The sequence below is a fragment of the Amyelois transitella genome, chromosome 17, assembly GCF_032362555.1.
Source record: "Amyelois transitella isolate CPQ chromosome 17, ilAmyTran1.1, whole genome shotgun sequence".
Classification (NCBI taxonomy): domain Eukaryota; kingdom Metazoa; phylum Arthropoda; class Insecta; order Lepidoptera; family Pyralidae; genus Amyelois; species Amyelois transitella.
In genome coordinates, this window is record NC_083520.1 from 7589058 (window position 1) to 7606157 (window position 17100).

A 17100-nucleotide genomic window follows, 5' to 3' on the forward strand; every position below is an offset into this window, starting at 1 on the left:
TGTAAAAATTTTAAAAACATAATACATTCTATTCTTTAGTGTCATGTCAATCGAGTTAAAAAAAGGAAAGATAAAAATCACGAAAAAGAAATCGCTGAAGTGAAAGCGTTTCTGAAACAGAAGAAACAGGACAACACTAAGCAGGTTATCGCCAAGGCCAGGCAGCTCATTTTCGAAGGTAGTTCTTATGGAAAACAACTTCTAAGGTAAACGTTAAAAATATTATATTCAACATAAGTCTTCCTTCTCCTGGCTATAGTCCCGGTTGCATCCTCAGCACTCTGTAGAGGAGCCCGGGGCCTACCCCGGGCATCACCCAATCCAGGATCTATAGTCAAGGGCCTACCCTTGACCATGGATCCTGGATTGGGAGAGTCAGATTTTTACACGAAGCGACTCCCATCTGACCTCCTCAACCTTTGCAGGGGAACGTAATCCGTATTGGATCATATGGTTGCACACCCAGTAGCCTGAATGTGCAGGTTTCCTCACGATGTTTTCTTCTGCTTTTAACATACATATTCACATACGTTTAAACAAGCCTCTTTCGCTTCATCCCCATGCAATCCATGACACTCTTTATACAAGCTCGTCGGATTACGGAACCCTAGACCTGAACTTTTGCCATGACGTCCCATAGGGTACATATGTTCGTCTTGGTCTGCCCCTTCCAATGCGTGCTTAACGCACACACTCTCCCTAAAGTTGACAAAGACATTTGTAAAAAGAGAACCGCCTCCATATCGATATCCTCATTTTTAAAGTGAATTAAACTTCTAAAACCTTCTCCTTAGTAATAAACATTTTCTTGAAAACTACATCAAAATAGGTTCAGCGAAACATTCATACATACAAACATAACTACAAGTCAAACAGAGAACTACCTTTTTTAAGGTGGTTAAAAACATTATAACAAATCTTATTTTAGTGCTCTAGTTGCATCGAAGGTAATCGAAGAAAGGGAGCTACAAATAGCATTCAAAAAGGAAATTAAAGAGGAACAACAAGAATTGGAAAAAGAGAAAGGCGACGAAGACCTTTACTTTTGTAAAACAGATCTAAATGAACAAAACAAGCAACGGAAAAAGAAAAACGTTTTATTCGCTTTAGAGAACAAAAACATGTATGTATACAAGTTAGACATCTACCTATTATTTGTACGAATGCCGGGTACTTTTCACGTGAGCGAAGCCGCGGACGAAAGCTAGCACTAATATAACACCACACCTTTTCCCAAAGGGTAAGGTAGATGATAAATCATTTCATTACCTTTTTTATTTTCGTATTTTCGATAATTAAATTAATTTTCTTACAAAAACAATAAAAAAAATAGTTCATCGACATAATCACATTTAATAAGTACTTAGTTGTTATTGCATATTAAAATGTAAAAACATAACACTTACTATTTTCGCGATGAACGACATATTAAATGTTTTATAACTATTGATAGATAAAACATTATTCTTTAACGATACATAGGCATGAAACTCAAAATGCAAAAATGAAGAAAAACAAACAGGAAGAATCCCGTTTAGAGAGGGAGGATGCGACACTTATGCAGGAGTTGCTGGTCTATGAGAAACAGGAAGAGGTTGGTTAACATTTCTCCAAATGTACTAAACGAGTACTAGTTTACTTCAGCGTAGGCGTATCCTGATAATGATAACATATTTGTTGAAAGTGGGTTTTAGGTATACCAAAATACCTATATCGTTAGATATATAACTTACATCCTCAAAATTTTTAAAAATAAAAAAGAACGTAAAACAAAAGAAAAGTATAAACGAATTTGTACCTCGTGTTTTGTTTTATTTATCAAGGTACATGTTTTTGTAATAAACGTGATAGGTAAATCTTGCCATTTGGATCAGTTCGTACTTGGTTTGTACAGAGCACGTAGACCAAAGAGTAGACTAAATGTGGGTGGAACGCCACAAAACCTTGGTAATTACTCGGATGTTATAGGTATTCCAATGAATCAGTCGAAATTCAACTTACTTTTTTTATAGAAAAGGTTAAAACAATGTGAAGAAGAACAAATACGAAAATATGAAAAAGATATGCAGGAATTTCGAGAAGCTAAAATAAAACGGGAGATCGAAAATGATAAAAAAATTGAAAAAGCAAAGAAAGAGCACGATCGTCGGCAGATTAAGATAAAACATCTGCAAGAAGAGGTAAGTGGCATACTTATTTGGTTAGAGAGTGAAAGAAAATAATTCCTATGAATGAAAATGAATTCAGCTTATGCGCAAGGAGTTTTTTTTAATCTTTCCCGGAGGAAGAGGCAGAGACTACATCTTTCCACTAGCCACGATCCCTGCATACTTTTCGCTTCATCACCATTCGTAACTCTTTTCATGCCAGCTCGTTGGTTTTACGTGAACTATTGATTAACCCTTAAATGCTCTATTGCAAGCTATTCCTTCATCTTGGTTTGGTGCGAGACTTCTTTTTGGAGATTATTCTTGGAATTAATATTATTGCTTAATTTTAGTATAACAAACGTAATTTAGAAACAGAAGCAGCCAAACTACACTTTAAATTAATAGAGAAGATTGAGGAAGATAAACGAAAGAGATTCGAAGAATTTGTCGATAAGAGCATCAAACGACATGAAGAAGAGTAAGTTAAGTAGCTACAGCATAATAAATTATGTTACATACATAAAATTACGCCTTTTTCCCGGGGAGCGGTAGGCAGAAACTAGTTACATATTTCCACTTGCCACAATCACTGCATGCTTCTCTCACTTCATCCACATTCAAGTCTCTTCATGCAAGCTCGTCTGATATGTATACTCTTGACCTGACCTTTTGCCAGGACGGCCTCGATTTGATTAAGGCACGTTCATCTACAAATACTTTATTGTCCCACGGATGTCGTAAAAGGCGACTAAGACAAGCTTCCATGCTGGTCTGGCAGTAAAGAAAAGACATGTCAAAATTCTAATCTCACTTCAACACAGCTTTACGAGACTATTGTGTCAAACTCTCTTTACCCTGTAAGGTATAAAGTCATGACATGATAAAGATTTCTATGGAATTTGATTCCAGTGCAATCTGTGTCATTTGTTTACTGCAGGTTTTTTAAAAAAGAAAAAGAAGAGCTCGATAGAAAACAACACGAGAATGAGGCGAAAAAGTTGATGAGAAAAGAACAGCAGATCGCCATAGAGCAGAACAAAATGACTCGTTGGAAAAACGACATTTGCACGTGTGACCGGCAATGTGTGCTGGCTAAATCCCACGGTGAACGATGTGCCGGCAAACAGAAGAAAAAATTAGGTACATATGTCATCATCCTCCTGGATTTAGTCCCGACTAGCTGATGTCCGCAACTTCGTCTGATCGGAATCGAGTATTTATATACTTAAAAGTAAAAAAAGGTGAACTCCTAAAGAGCGGTCTCCCTTGGAGGGGTGCCGGAAGAGACTTTGTGTAGCAGTTTTCTAATTGAACTAAGCCAAACACAGTGGAGAAAACCGCATTTAAATTGGAACAATAATTTTAGGGTGATGCGATCAGCTTTGTACACCAAATAAATCATGTTTGACCCCTGCAACCATTACAGGGAAAACTTAACAATTTCGAAGCATGGTTGTATTTATTTTGTGACAATAATGATAATGTGTATGCAATATTTCATGGAGATAAGTGTAATAGTTTAAACCTGAAAACGTTACAAACAAACTTACTGACGCATTATTAATATTGGATTAAAATGCGTTTGACCCCAATTTGCCTTACGATTACGACGGCAAGATGAGGTCTCTAGTCTCAACACCTAAACTATTTCTGACCAACCAGAACCAAACCCCATCAAAAAGGAGGTCACATTCCTGTCGCCACACAAGAAACTGGTGGCGGACCTGAGACAGCGTGAGAAGGAGCCGTCGCCGTGGAGCGGACTGAGCGGTGCCCACGCGCAGTTCGCGGAGCAAGCAGAACGCACGCTGGCTGAATGCAAATATAAGGCGATGGCGAAAAAAGTCGTTGATGTGAGTCAATTTACTTTTTTAACATTTGGTTTTGGTATGATACGACCAATTTTTATATTACCAATAGACTGTAAATTTCGATTAATTCAAACTTATAGGAAAACTAGTGAATCTTCTTTTAAGCAACGAGCTAGCAACCTGTCATTATAATGTCAATCCAATTAAGACATACAAATGCGTGGCCTAAGATTCATACGAGACTATTTAGGTACTGTCTACCCCATAAGCAGATGGGTAAGGTGTGACGTCACGTGTCTCCGACAGACAGACATGATATGTAATAAATAATATGTACCCAAAAGGTGTACATGTATTCCATTCCATTATCGTTTTATTTTTATTTTCAGGAATACAGAAGATTAAACAATTTGGATGCAGCAACACTGCCCGTGAAAAACTATTAAATTATATTTGATCTTTTTTTAATTTTCCTGATTTATATATGTATTTTTTATGATGTGATAAGGTATTTGTGTATTAAATAAAATTCCAGTCTCGACAATCATTATACTACGTATATTTTATACTACAATTTTCTATATACAAAACTTTGATCTTACATTGCATCCGTTCAAATACGTTCCGGTTTCATTAAATAGATTAGATATAACATGTTAATAATATTTATTTTATTTTAAGGGATGACAAAATTTCAAAGAGAAAGAGAGTTACACACTTTATTCTTATCCATTAAATAACAAAATAAATAGCTTTAAATCACAATGTACATGCAGTCTATGCCAGTTGAGTACTCATACATGAGGCAGTATGAGACACATTCAACTACATTGGTGCATTTCTGTAGTATTTCCTTCGTAAAAATGATTGCAGAAAGGCGAAATATAAATTTATTAATTATCCTAAGCGGCCGACTTTGCCGATTCAGTGCTAAAAATATAATAAAACTGATGTCTTTGTACTAAAATTAAGAAAAAGTTGGATGGAGCAATGAAAATAAAAACAAAATCTTTATCACTAAATCGGCAAATATCAGGAATATCCCTAATAACTAAACGCGTAAACAATGTACACGAATCGTTCTACAAAACGTTCCATTTCTAAATTATATCGAAAATTACCCGAAATAAAAAATGTTTAACCAATTGAATTCAAAAACGTTCGAAAGGAGTTTGTCTATCAAATTCAAAAATGCTTTCTTTTAAATTCGTGTACGCGCATGGTATCATCTAGTAGGGCGATTGTTTCTGCTTGTGTACGGCCTGTACGCATTTGGCCATCGTGGGCGATGCGCGGCTGATGGCGTCCGTCATGAAGTAGTCTGCCAGGGTCTTCAGCTGCACGTCCAGTTTACCAGATACGGGCTTCTGTACACTCTGGAAGAGAAAAATATCATATATGAAAATAGTGCCGTTTGGTTCCCAGAATTCTAAAATGGGAACGCTCCGCTCAATCTCTTTTTCACGGATGACATAAAAGGCAACTAAGGGAATAGGAACACATTCATCTAGCTTCCATGCTGGTACCGTAGAAAAAACATAGTATGTGTGCCATCTGCTTCTCTTCTAATGCAGACTGTAAAAGTCAATCAATGGCAAGCTTTTAAACTTAGAATTTTTCTTATAGACGATGGGCTAGCAATCGTGTTTTGATAAATAAATTATCTTTAATCTGTCACTATTTGAATCCCACTTCCATCATAGCCATACAACTGAACATGGCCTTTCAGTCTTTAAGAGATTGGTGGCTCTAGCTCCATAAGGGGCCTATATATTATGTTACCTTAGCCAAGGCCCGGGCCTGTGCGAAGTAGTTGTTGTTCTGGACGTCCCCCAAGCAGACGAGCGCGGGGCTGATCTCTCCGAGGCGGTCGCGGATCTCATCCAGGTTGTCGTACGGGAGCCGTGCGCCTATCACTTCTGATAGCGCTCTGGAATATTTAAGATTTGATAAGAATACAAGATTGTTTTCAAACAAAAAGTTTGTTTCTGACCTATTTTTAAATGAATTCGTTACTTCGAAAACATACAATGCTTTGACTTATAACACATATGTATGTATGAGTGAGCAAGAAAAAGTGAAGAGAATTGTTCAATCGAAAGTTAAAGTCATACTATATTCCAAAGATCACCTACTACCTATTAAGAATGCGTTTATTTTTTACATTATTTGATATTGTTTTATTTTTATAGGTGTCCAGTTCTAAAATTGAACAATAGTCCAATCACTAATAATACATTATATGTACGTATATACTGAACTCAGTTTACTGGAAACTACAGCCCCTGAACAAACTTAGGCTGCTTATAAAATAAAATACCACATGTTGAAAAAAAAAACACGCGTTCAAATATCGAATACCCACCTGATGATCTTCCAGTCGTCGCGCGCCTTCCCCGGCGGCGTGACGGCCGGCAGCGTCTGCTGCGCGCGGCCCTCCGCGTTCACGTACGTGGCGCGCTTCTCCGTGTACGCCGCGCCCGGCAGCACCACGTCCGCCATCGCCGCGCCCGCGTCGCCGTGGTGGCCTGACGACATACTTACTTTATTTTCAGTTTTAATTGTAAACCCAAAAAATTCTAACTAAACACTACAATTATATTCTCGTAATATCAGGAACAAACGTAGACTAAAAAATATTCTATAATAAGTTTCTACTCTTCAGCAAATCCGGGAAATCAAAAACACATAAACCTACTTAGAAGATTCAAACCACACAAATCAGTTCAACATATTATTGCATGAATGCTAAAATTTTATGATCTTCAGAGTATCTACTTGATAACTGGGGGTTAAATACGATGAGATCATAATTACCAGAATATGCAGATTGAACAGCTGAATTGTTAGTAAGCGCAACAATTTATATTTAAAAGGTGTTTTTGGGCAGCTATTTGCCTGGTCACAATACCAGTGCAAAAGAAACACCACTTTGGATCCGGCCTGGAGCAGCTCTTCCACAGTTTGTACCTTACCTTGGGCAATGATGAAGGCGTCTTTGTGCAGCTGTCCCCAGATAACGATCCCAGCGTAAGCCTCCAGTAGATACACCACTATGTGTCAATTCTATGGCACATCCCACACCTGTCACCAAACATTTTGTATTTTACCTTGGTAGTCGACGAAGGGGTCTTTGGGCAGCTGTTTCCAGAGACTACTCTAGCATCAACCCCCAACAAATACACCACGTGGGGACCGACCAGCAGCAGTTCCCTCACACCTGATTTGTACTACCATACATCGTAAGTAATACACATGCCACACCTGCCACCAAAAAGTTTTTACTCTACCTTGATAGATAACGAAGGCGTCTTTGGGTAGTTGCTCCCTGGTGACGACTCCAGCATCAGCCCCCAGGAGATACACCACTTTTGGTCCGGCCTGGAGCAACTCTCCTACGCCTGGCTTGTACCCGATGTCCAGGGCAGCCACCTGAGACGCTGTACGTTGCAGCACGTTCAAAACCTGCAATAAGTAATTATTTCTAAGTATAGAAACGGCGGCGCAACATTGAATTTAAGTTAATGCTAGTGCTACCGAACTTTCTATAGTCTATCGAAACACTATCGATTGTGCGCTTGGTATTTTATTATGGGTAATACGTATTATAAGGTAATAGTACGAAAAACGGCTTCTTCTAGACTAACCAAATTCTGGTTTTAAATACTTCTTTAGTTATAAAAGATAGAACTAACATTGTTTTCAAATTGCGGTCTACCGACCTACCTTCCAGTTCTTGTCTTCTAACTTGTCTTGCAGCCTCAGCGCCAACTCCTGGGTATATGCCAATAAAGCGGCTCCCTCCTGCGTCTTCAGCTGGTCGGCTCCGAGGATGACGACGGGCCTCTTGGCCTGCTCCAGTCGCTTCAGGACCGCGTGGGAGGAGGTACCGCTGGCCAAGTCTTTGACTACTGATGCTGAGTCGCCGACATGCTACAAAAAAAAATTAAATTTCAAAAAACCCTGACCTGTTTGTTTAAAAATTTCTTATAGTGTTTTACTATATGAGTAGTTCATTCTTTTATTTGATACCTATATTGAGGATTGCGTGACAAAATATATAATCTGCCAGTATTTATTTAAAATATATTTAGTGTCATCTTGAACCATCAAACATAGCTAAGAACGCTACAGACTTTTATTTAATGCATGATTGCATGCCGCAGACCGACACGTCCCGTTATTTTACGGTCGAAGATCAAATCAAAAAATAAAAAGGAAAAATAATCTTAACAAATAAGAATAAAATTTCTACTTGTCATACAAACATAACCATCGACTGAACGCTCTAAAATAAAATTATTTCGTACTCTTTTTTTACAGTTCTCTCAACAAAATTTGGCAACGTTTTAAATATAAACTAACCGTGTAATCATAGGTGAGGTCCACTTGAGGCCCGACGAGCGCCACGTCGGTGTCCTTGTGAATGAAAGCTTTGCGGATGCGCGCGTTCAGCAGCGGCGCCTCGAACCTGACGTTGGTGCCGATCAGGAGGACGAAGTCTGCGTCTTCCACGTCTGTTTTAAAAAAGAACTCAACGTTATAAACCAATTTCTTGTACTAATCAAAACATATTGATATTGATGTACTAAACGAAACATATTTTTTTGAACAATTAAATTAAACTCGTATTTTAATTTAATTTTTCAAAAAATAATCCTAAATTATGTAAAGTGTACATGTTTTGCTTTAAATCGTGTACCAGTAAGACCTGCAACGGCGCTATAGACTCCAAGAATGCCAAAATATCAGACTATAGACTGCAAGTAAGGGAATCAAAGTAACTCACTGGCAATCTTGGTGTTGAGCAGGTATGACGATCTGAGGTCGATGCCCGAGCCCTCCAGCGGGAAGTACTGCTCTGTGCAGGTGTTCTCCGAGCCCAGCCGGTTGAGCAGGTCTTTCAGCGCCACCAGTGATTCAGCACACGCCAAGTCACCGGCAACGGCCAACAACTAGACAGAACAAAACTAAAATTGATGTCAAAAGTATAATTAAATTAGTTATCTACTCTAAAACAATTTTTGATGAGACCGCCATTTGACTTAAATTAACAGTCACCATTAATAGTTCCTTCTATGGGTAATTATCACAGCCATTTCATGACTTCCCTAGAGGCTCATCCAACACTCTTCTACCTCGTGGTGTTTATTCCAATTAAGTAGATCCAAATCTGGAGAGGAATCCAGAGTGCGCGTTTTGACCATGATAAGTTTGGGTAAGTCAGGCTGACTCGCCTGGCAGGTCCGCTCACAGACACGTTGCCCGACAAACATGTATCGGTATACCTTATCAGAGGGGCAATCCCTGAGCGCCCGGGCGGCGGCCACGATGGCGTCCTCCCAGTCCACGGGCGTGAGGTTCCCGCGGCTGTCGGCCAGCAGCGGCGCCACCAGCCGCTGCCGCTTCAGGCCGTCGCACGCGAACCGCGACTTGTCCGACAGCCATTCCTCGTTGATCTCCTGAAACGGTCAACACGTTATATGCCTTTTGAAATCTTTACGAAAATTCCGATAGATATAATATTGTAACGTAACATGATGCGTCTCGCTCATTTCCATTAAACGTAACTATTTAAGACAATATTTGACATGCGAAATTTTTAGAGACATTGCAAGTTGGTAACAGACAGGCCATTCTACTAGCAGCTAAGATGATAAACTTCCCTCTTTTTGGCAAGGCTCTAAAAATAAAATACAATAACTTAATGACACTTTCCTATACAATTAATTAAAATATACTTTTCTCTCAGTGAGATCAACATATAAAAATATGTCAATAGAATAATTAAAGCTGTACCAAATTCAGCTGTGGAATAAGAAGAGGATGATGATAGTCTCTTTTATCTGATTAGTAAGTTACCTCATTAGTTCTCGGCAGAATACGCAACACTTCATTGGTGCGGGTGGCGACCACGATGTTACTACCCAGGGGGTCTAAAACATCGATGGAGTCGATCTGAAAATTTTTTGTTTAAAGGTAAATAATTACATACAGTATAAAATGTTGACAAAAAGTATGTTCAACAGCGTTATGTGTTATTTTTACCCGAACTAACATTATAAATGCGAATGCAAGTTTGTTTGTTGTGTCGTATTATCTACTGAAATTTCCTGTTCATCTTATCATTTCAGAATAAAAATTGCGTATATATTAGAGTCGGCAAAAGGACATAGGTTACTTTTATCCCGGTAAAAACTATAGTTCCCGTGGGATTTGCGAAAAATCTGTATTCTTTTGTGGTGGCGCTAAATGAGCGCGTGTAGGTGGCGGTAAAAGTTAGTTTTTTATAAACTGTAACTAAGATTAAGATACACACTAAGTAAAAATAGTTGTGTAACTTACCCTCCTGGTCTCCCAGGGTCGAGCAGCAAAGCTGTATGGTTTGGAAGTGAGCGCTCCGACAGGGCAGAGGTCGATGATGTTCCCGGACAACTCAGACAGGAACATTTTCTCCACATACGTCCCCACCTGCATACAATAACATACATGCACATGATGATCCAAATAATAAATCTTTGCAATCACACATTTATTTATTTTAAACTTTATTAAGCCTCATAGGTACAATAAGTGGAATTAATGCCAATAGAATTCTCTACCAGTCAACCTTTAGATAAAAGCAAACAGATAAATAAACAAGTGTCACAAAAGATTGAGAAAAAAAAATTACCAAATATTTGATTCATAGACATACATGAAATTTTTAACATAAGTAAGAGAATGATAAATCATTCTGCCGTTTGCTTTCTAAAGAAGAAAGGATGTATGTTTACTTTAAAATTATGCCTGTTTAATATACGTCCAAGGTCTTCGGCTGATTTACCTGCATATCAGTCCCTCTCCCTGTGGTACCGAAGTCGTCAATGCCAGCCACCTCAGACGCGAACCGAATGCAGCGAGTGCAGTGGATGCACCGAGTCATGATGGTCTTAATCAGTGGTCCCACATCTTTGTCCTCCACAGCCCTGTGACCAAACAGTTTTATCTCTCTCTTTAACAAAGATTTTGGATTACTGCAGTTCAGTTTAATTGAAAATTTTTATTATTGCTCAAAGTTGAATTTTGAATATAAAGAATCCTCTGTCCATACAAATCCTTGAATATAATTTGCAAATTAATCTTAACTAATTCAGTAATTTTGTAAACATAAAATGAGTAAATTAACTAATAGAAACCTAAAATCACACCTCTTCCCAGAAGTGGTAGATATGTAGGTAGAGAATACATCTTTCCATTTGTTGAAATCCTTGCCTGATTACATATTTAATTTACTAGTTTTTATAAATTTCAATCTCAATTCCATCATTATGACATATGACTAAATGAGGCCTTTCAGTCTTTTAAGACTACTCGGTCTGTCTGAAAGTTGATTTTATGTATGTATGTTCCTGTAAAATATAGGTTTGCAAACCATTACTAAAATAATTCCATTAAAATACTTGCCTTTTCCCAGAGAAATGGATATCAGTAAAGCGGCTCTTGTCAGACCCAAATGCCATGGACTGGTCCTGAAGATCGCATTCACCTCCTTGGTCACAGATAGGACAGTCCAATGGATGATTCACAAGCAAAAACTCCATGACTCCCTCTCTGGCCTTCCTTGTAAGATCCGAATTGGTCTTAACCCTCATTCCTTTCATCACGGGCATGGCACAGGCGGCTACAGGCTTAGGAGACTTCTCTACTTCAACCAGACACATTCGGCAGTTGCCGGCAACCGCCAACCTCTCATGGTAGCAGAAACGTGGGATTTCCACTCCAACTTGAGCTGCTGCCTGTTGGCAAATATTCCAAACATTTACTAATATTCTAACTATAATTTGATGGTATGTATTAGAAAGATTGCAATTTTTCATACAACTTTATCAAAACAAATAACAAAAATAAGTTTTGATAAATTTGTAGTTATTATTTTGTTTTGATACACCTTATTTCACATTTATTTACTTAAGGAAAAGAAACCATTTGTTTCTTTATTTCTAACCCAAGATTTACAAGACTATTGATTACTAATTAAATAGTACAAATTACATGATCAACAAATTATTTCAATTTCAGTCAAAAAAAACTTCTAATTGGTCAATTAGAAGTTTTTTTTGACTGACAAACAGTAAAAATGCACCTCACTCAATATAATTTATTTTAATTTTGCTATTTTTTTGTTTAAAAAAGACATATGTATAAAAAACAGAACAATTGATAAAACATTATACAAAAATTATCTATAGATGTGATATGACCCTAAATGTGATAGATGTAAACTTAGAAATTCAATGTTTACATGCGTTATTCATGATAAAAAATGAAAGAAACAAATTTACCTGCAATACAGTGGTGCCTGGTGGCACATAGACAGGTTGGTCATCAATGAACACCTCTACTTTATCTGGATGAGGAGCAGCAACTTCGGCGTATCGACGTGTAGCCACTGGAGCCACACGCGCCGGAGAGCTAAGCGCGAGCGCCCGGGTTAGCGGCTGGCGCAACATTTTCTGCAGCAAACGTTTCAAAATCAGGAACAACGCAGTTACACTTACTACGCCTTAATAAACACAGCACATGGCCCTTTATCACACGGATAATCGCAGAACTTTAATAAAACCAGATACCGTAAATATAAATAATTTTATATATAAAATTACAAGAAAAACTTATGTTATTGTTACATAAGTTGGACTACTTAACCTTAATAAATAGTATGAAAAATTTATATAAGAATCAATTTTACCGATTGTTTCAAAAGGTCTAATTATTCTAAATAAACTACCGACTTATTTTTATGTCTAAAATTTAGGAATTTCGTACCACAAAATTCTAATTTTTATTCGGGATGATGACAATCAGTCAAATGACGGGTCAGGTACATTAAACCGTCAATGTCATAACTTATTTTTTTAGTATTGCCTTAGCATGGGAGTTAAAATTGACTTTTTTTATTAAATCTGTTAATGTTGTATGAAGGACATCCCTAGTTTCATTCGTTCATTTTTTGTCTCTCTTCAATTTTTCAATATCTCTCTCTTTCTTCTTTCTCGTACGCTTTCCGCCGGTGGTGCGTTTCCATTTGGAACGAATATCTTTTTTTACACAAAATGGCAATCGGAGACGTTAAAACTGCTCAGGGTCTTAGTGATCTGAACAAATATTTGGCCGAGAGGAGTTATCTTTCAGGGTAAGTTACTAAAACACTCAATTTAGCCAATGGACTAACCACGTCAACCTCTTACAGATGTTCTACATTCATTATAACCTCTATTTTTTGTTATCTGACTGAAATTGTAGATAAACGTTACGGTCTTTATCGTCCAATTGTGTAAATATAGCAAAGTGAAGTTCAAGTTTACGTTTGTGCTTATAGTTAATATGGAAATTCTCTTTCCAGTTTCGTGCCATCTCAAGCCGATGTTCAAGTATTCGAGCAAGTAGGCAAAGCACCTGCCGCCAGCTTACCACACGCCCTTCGCTGGTATAACCAGATTGCTTCATACACACCCGCCGAACGCAAAGCTTGGCCCACAGGCGTCAGCCCGCTGGCAGCCGGCGGCAAACCAACAGCGGCTGCACCTCCGGCTAAGGACGATGACGACGATGATGTTGACCTCTTTGGCTCCGGCGATGAGGAAGAGGTTTGTACTTTATTCATTGTTATATCCTTACAAGAATAGTAAAAGTTCGACTGCATATTCTTACCAGAATATTCCAGTCCTGGGTGAAACTCACCAGCTTCTATCTTATGCAATAAAACAAGACTTCTAATTTTTTTTTAGTCAGTAAACTGTTATCAAAAAATCTAAATGACAAAATTTTTACATACACTACACCAGTATTGACCTAAACCTTATTGTTTAGTCTCAAAACTCAATGATTTGACTTGGTTGGCTCCAAGAGCATTAAGTACATCGGTTACTCAGTATACTTACTTCTTTCACAGGATGCAGAGGCAGCCAGAATTCGTGAGGAGCGCCTTAAAGCATATTCTGACAAAAAAGCCAAGAAACCAGCCCTTATTGCGAAATCCTCTATATTATTGGATGTCAAGCCTTGGGATGATGAGACAGACATGAAAGAGATGGAGAAACTAGTGCGTACTATTGAAATGGACGGCCTCTTATGGGGTGCCTCCAAACTGGTCCCAGTAGGATATGGCATCAAGAAACTTCAGATCATGTGCGTCATTGAAGATGACAAAGTTTCTGTTGACTTGCTCACAGAAAAAATTCAAGAATTTGAAGATTTTGTCCAATCTGTAGATATTGCTGCCTTCAACAAAATCTAAATGAATGAAGCCATAATTTATTAAGTTAATATTTTCAATAAAATCGCCTCTTTCTCATTTTTGTTTTTTTATTTCACATGGAAAAGCTATCACAAAAATTCGAAATCCATAGATATCAGTGAAAAATCAGTCAAGAATGAGATTGTCATTACATCACACTTGATTCTAGCAGAAGAAGCATGTAATAGTTGATAACTTTAAATTACCACATTCGATTCACCTAAACAAACATATTTACACTTCAAGACATTTGCACAAATGTACTTTATATTCATAAATACTTTGATGTCAAAACTCATGAACACATTACTCAATGACTAGGTTACGTTTTGACAGTGTGATTATAACTCATTCAACCTGTACAGTCTTTTGTACACTGTCCCCAACAGTAGCTTGCATGAACATGTTAGGGATGTCACTTCCAAAGTATACTTTATTATTGAGGCTTAGAGCTTCATATTTCTTCAATTCCAAATACTCTTTTGTGAGTAATAATTTGTTAGCTTCTGCCTGTTTCTTCAAGTGGTAGTAGTCTGCTTCCGCTTTCGTTGTTTGTTTAGCTTTGTGGATGCTGTCCTCGATCAGTTCTATCTTCTGCAAAGATTCTTTCTCCATTATCTTCTGTTCATATTGAATTTTAGCAACTTGTGCTTCCTTCTCAGCTTCAATAACTGCCTTTCTACGAGCTGTCTCTGCTTCCTTCTCTACAACCTGTGGAAAACAAATTATTTTTAGTAAGAAGTTATTCAACAAAAAAATATGATTTGGTTTTAATATAAATTTTCTCACTTTTTGATGTTGAGCTGCTATAAGAAGTTTAGACTTTTCAGCTTCCATGAGTTCATAGTTTTTGCGAATTGCTTCTGGTATCTTTGGTTTGGTGACTCGTACTGCCTGCACCCTGAGACCAGGCGCCATTTCGTCAAGGTCCCTTTGTAAAGCCTGAAATGAAAAACCTGCTTTTAAACATTGTTACATTTTTTTTTCAAATATATAGAAGCACGTAGCTTCTATCTACCTACCTACCCATATATACCTAAAGTACTATCTACTATAAATCCTAGAAGCATGATATAGGAAATATTGGTTGCATGAAAATGTTATCTTTCTACTCGTAATATCAAGAGTGTCAGATATACCCAAGTTCTATGCTACTATACTTTTGATGTTTACATCTAAGAATGTTCAACAATGGCTTTAAAAAAAAGAGCATTATATAAATAAAACGTACAGTCCTCAAGTTTTCATCGATCTGGTCAAAGAGATCTATATAGACCTCATGCAAGGTGTGGGCACTGCAGAACTGGTTCAACTCATGGTGAACCTTATTGAAGATGAGTGTCTTGTCATACTCAGCTGTGAAGTTACGCACCATGTCCAACACTGAAAGTTATAAATAATTTTACACTAAAAAAAGACAAAACAATTGGAAATAAAACAGGTCTGTCTTACCTTATATCTCCCTATTTTGATAATGATTATAAATTTTCATACAGAAATAATGATTGAAACCACTTACCACTAGGGGGCTCCAACTTATTGACAACTTCAATTCTTTCAAAGTATATCATAACACCTCCGCTAGTACCACAAGGTACATTCTTTACTTCGTCTGTTTGCAGAGTGGTCTGAAATAATAAAAATCAATTAACGAAAGGCCTTCTTACTTACTTCAAAAGTTAGTTTGGTTTTATGTTTACCTGAATTGCTTTGTATGAAGTCAAAAGCGGTATCATCATGTGGAAACCAGGTTGGCTGGTAACTGGAAGCAGAGCACCACCCTAGAGATAAATATAAAAAACACATTAATTACATATCATTAGTTTACCTGGAACAGCCAACTTGTATGAAGAGTTATGAATGTGGATGGAGCAAAAGAAGTTTACAGAGATCATGGCAATGTAGTCTCCACCTATCTCTCCGGGAAAAGGCGTAATTTTAAGTACATATGTTTTGTTTGACAAAATTTTCAAAGTTATGCACTTTGTATATGTAACATATGTTACAACAACAAACAACATATAACACACACACATCACAGTCATACATCAAAGTCTATTAAAATATAAAATCGATTAAATATGCATTATTATTAAAAAATCATTAAAGTTACCCGATAATAAACGCCGACATGTCCTTCTTCAACTTTGTGCAAGGAGAAATGCACAGTGACACCGACCGCCAATATTATCAGCGCTAACACCGATGATTGATCCGCCATGGCTGGGCTATAAACACGTTATTATTAGTCATATATCATTTAAACATCTAATGAAATTTGCATTTGTGTAACTTAATTACCTACCTCCCCAAATCAAAATGAATGCTCACTAAAAGCGGTATGTTGGAGATAGAGTTCTTAACTCAAGTTATTTAATATTCAAGATACTTTGTTGCGGTTTCATTTGCCGCACACATCAATTCATTTTAAATTCTATTTTATTTTTACTTTAATAAAATAACTCGAAAACGACAAACAATTTTTCTTCCATTTCTATAGTAAATCTGTCATTGTCAGTTCAGTTTTGTGATATGAGTGACTTGACATTGATAACCGAATTTAACATTTTATTCTAAAGTATAACTTCAAGCAAAAGAAATACTAGTCCTTCGTTCTCGTTAAGGATGGACTCGAGAAGAACCTACTGTCATAGTTTCTGTACTTGATACTATATCGGTGTTTGCCCTTTCCTGGGTATAAGTTTTGAGCAATTCATTTTCCCCCTCACGCTAATCCGATTACATTTTTCCCTCTGAAGAGGAGATACCTACTGAACTAGGTATATCTAACAACATATTGCAGTGCTTTTGTAAAGAAGAAGTGGGTATGCTCTTTTCTAACTTGTTTGTGGCAATATTT

At 37.3% G+C, this 17100-nt stretch overlaps 3 protein-coding genes across 5 annotated transcripts; 1 reads left to right on the plus strand and 2 right to left on the minus strand.

Annotated features, from left to right (window-relative positions):
• Positions 1-4498: 4498 nt before the first annotated feature.
• LOC106134304 (NADH-ubiquinone oxidoreductase 75 kDa subunit, mitochondrial) lies at positions 4499-12912 on the minus strand. 3 transcript variants are annotated; one of them, XM_013334315.2, is made up of 14 exons: positions 12770-12912; positions 12286-12456; positions 11408-11739; positions 10788-10929; positions 10307-10432; positions 9824-9919; positions 9250-9423; positions 8751-8916; positions 8327-8478; positions 7688-7894; positions 7252-7426; positions 6327-6489; positions 5744-5891; positions 4499-5337 (listed from the first exon to the last, which is right to left on the minus strand). In XM_013334315.2, exons 2-14 carry the CDS (start codon positions 12451-12453, stop codon positions 5191-5193), a joined length of 2196 nt encoding a protein of 731 aa, XP_013189769.1. In that variant the 5' UTR covers positions 12454-12456; positions 12770-12912; the 3' UTR covers positions 4499-5190. The 3 variants fall into 3 exon arrangements, with proteins under 3 accessions (XP_013189769.1, XP_013189770.1, XP_060804736.1); XM_013334316.2 differs by having other exon boundaries at positions 12693-12828; XM_060948753.1 differs by lacking the exon at positions 12770-12912 and adding an exon at positions 12650-12673.
• Positions 12913-12975: 63 nt separating this feature from the next.
• Positions 12976-14297, plus strand: LOC106134306 (elongation factor 1-beta'). Its single transcript, XM_013334318.2, has 3 exons — positions 12976-13136; positions 13347-13590; positions 13896-14297. The coding sequence occupies exons 1-3, from the start codon at positions 13057-13059 to the stop codon at positions 14238-14240; spliced, it is 669 nt and encodes a 222-aa protein (XP_013189772.1). The 5' UTR covers positions 12976-13056; the 3' UTR covers positions 14241-14297.
• Positions 14291-16757, minus strand: LOC106134305 (erlin-2). Its single transcript, XM_013334317.2, has 7 exons — positions 16546-16757; positions 16354-16468; positions 15941-16021; positions 15760-15868; positions 15472-15623; positions 15030-15182; positions 14291-14951 (listed from the first exon to the last, which is right to left on the minus strand). The coding sequence occupies exons 2-7, from the start codon at positions 16459-16461 to the stop codon at positions 14589-14591; spliced, it is 966 nt and encodes a 321-aa protein (XP_013189771.1). The 5' UTR covers positions 16462-16468; positions 16546-16757; the 3' UTR covers positions 14291-14588.
• Between the last annotated feature and the right edge of the window lie 343 nt (positions 16758-17100).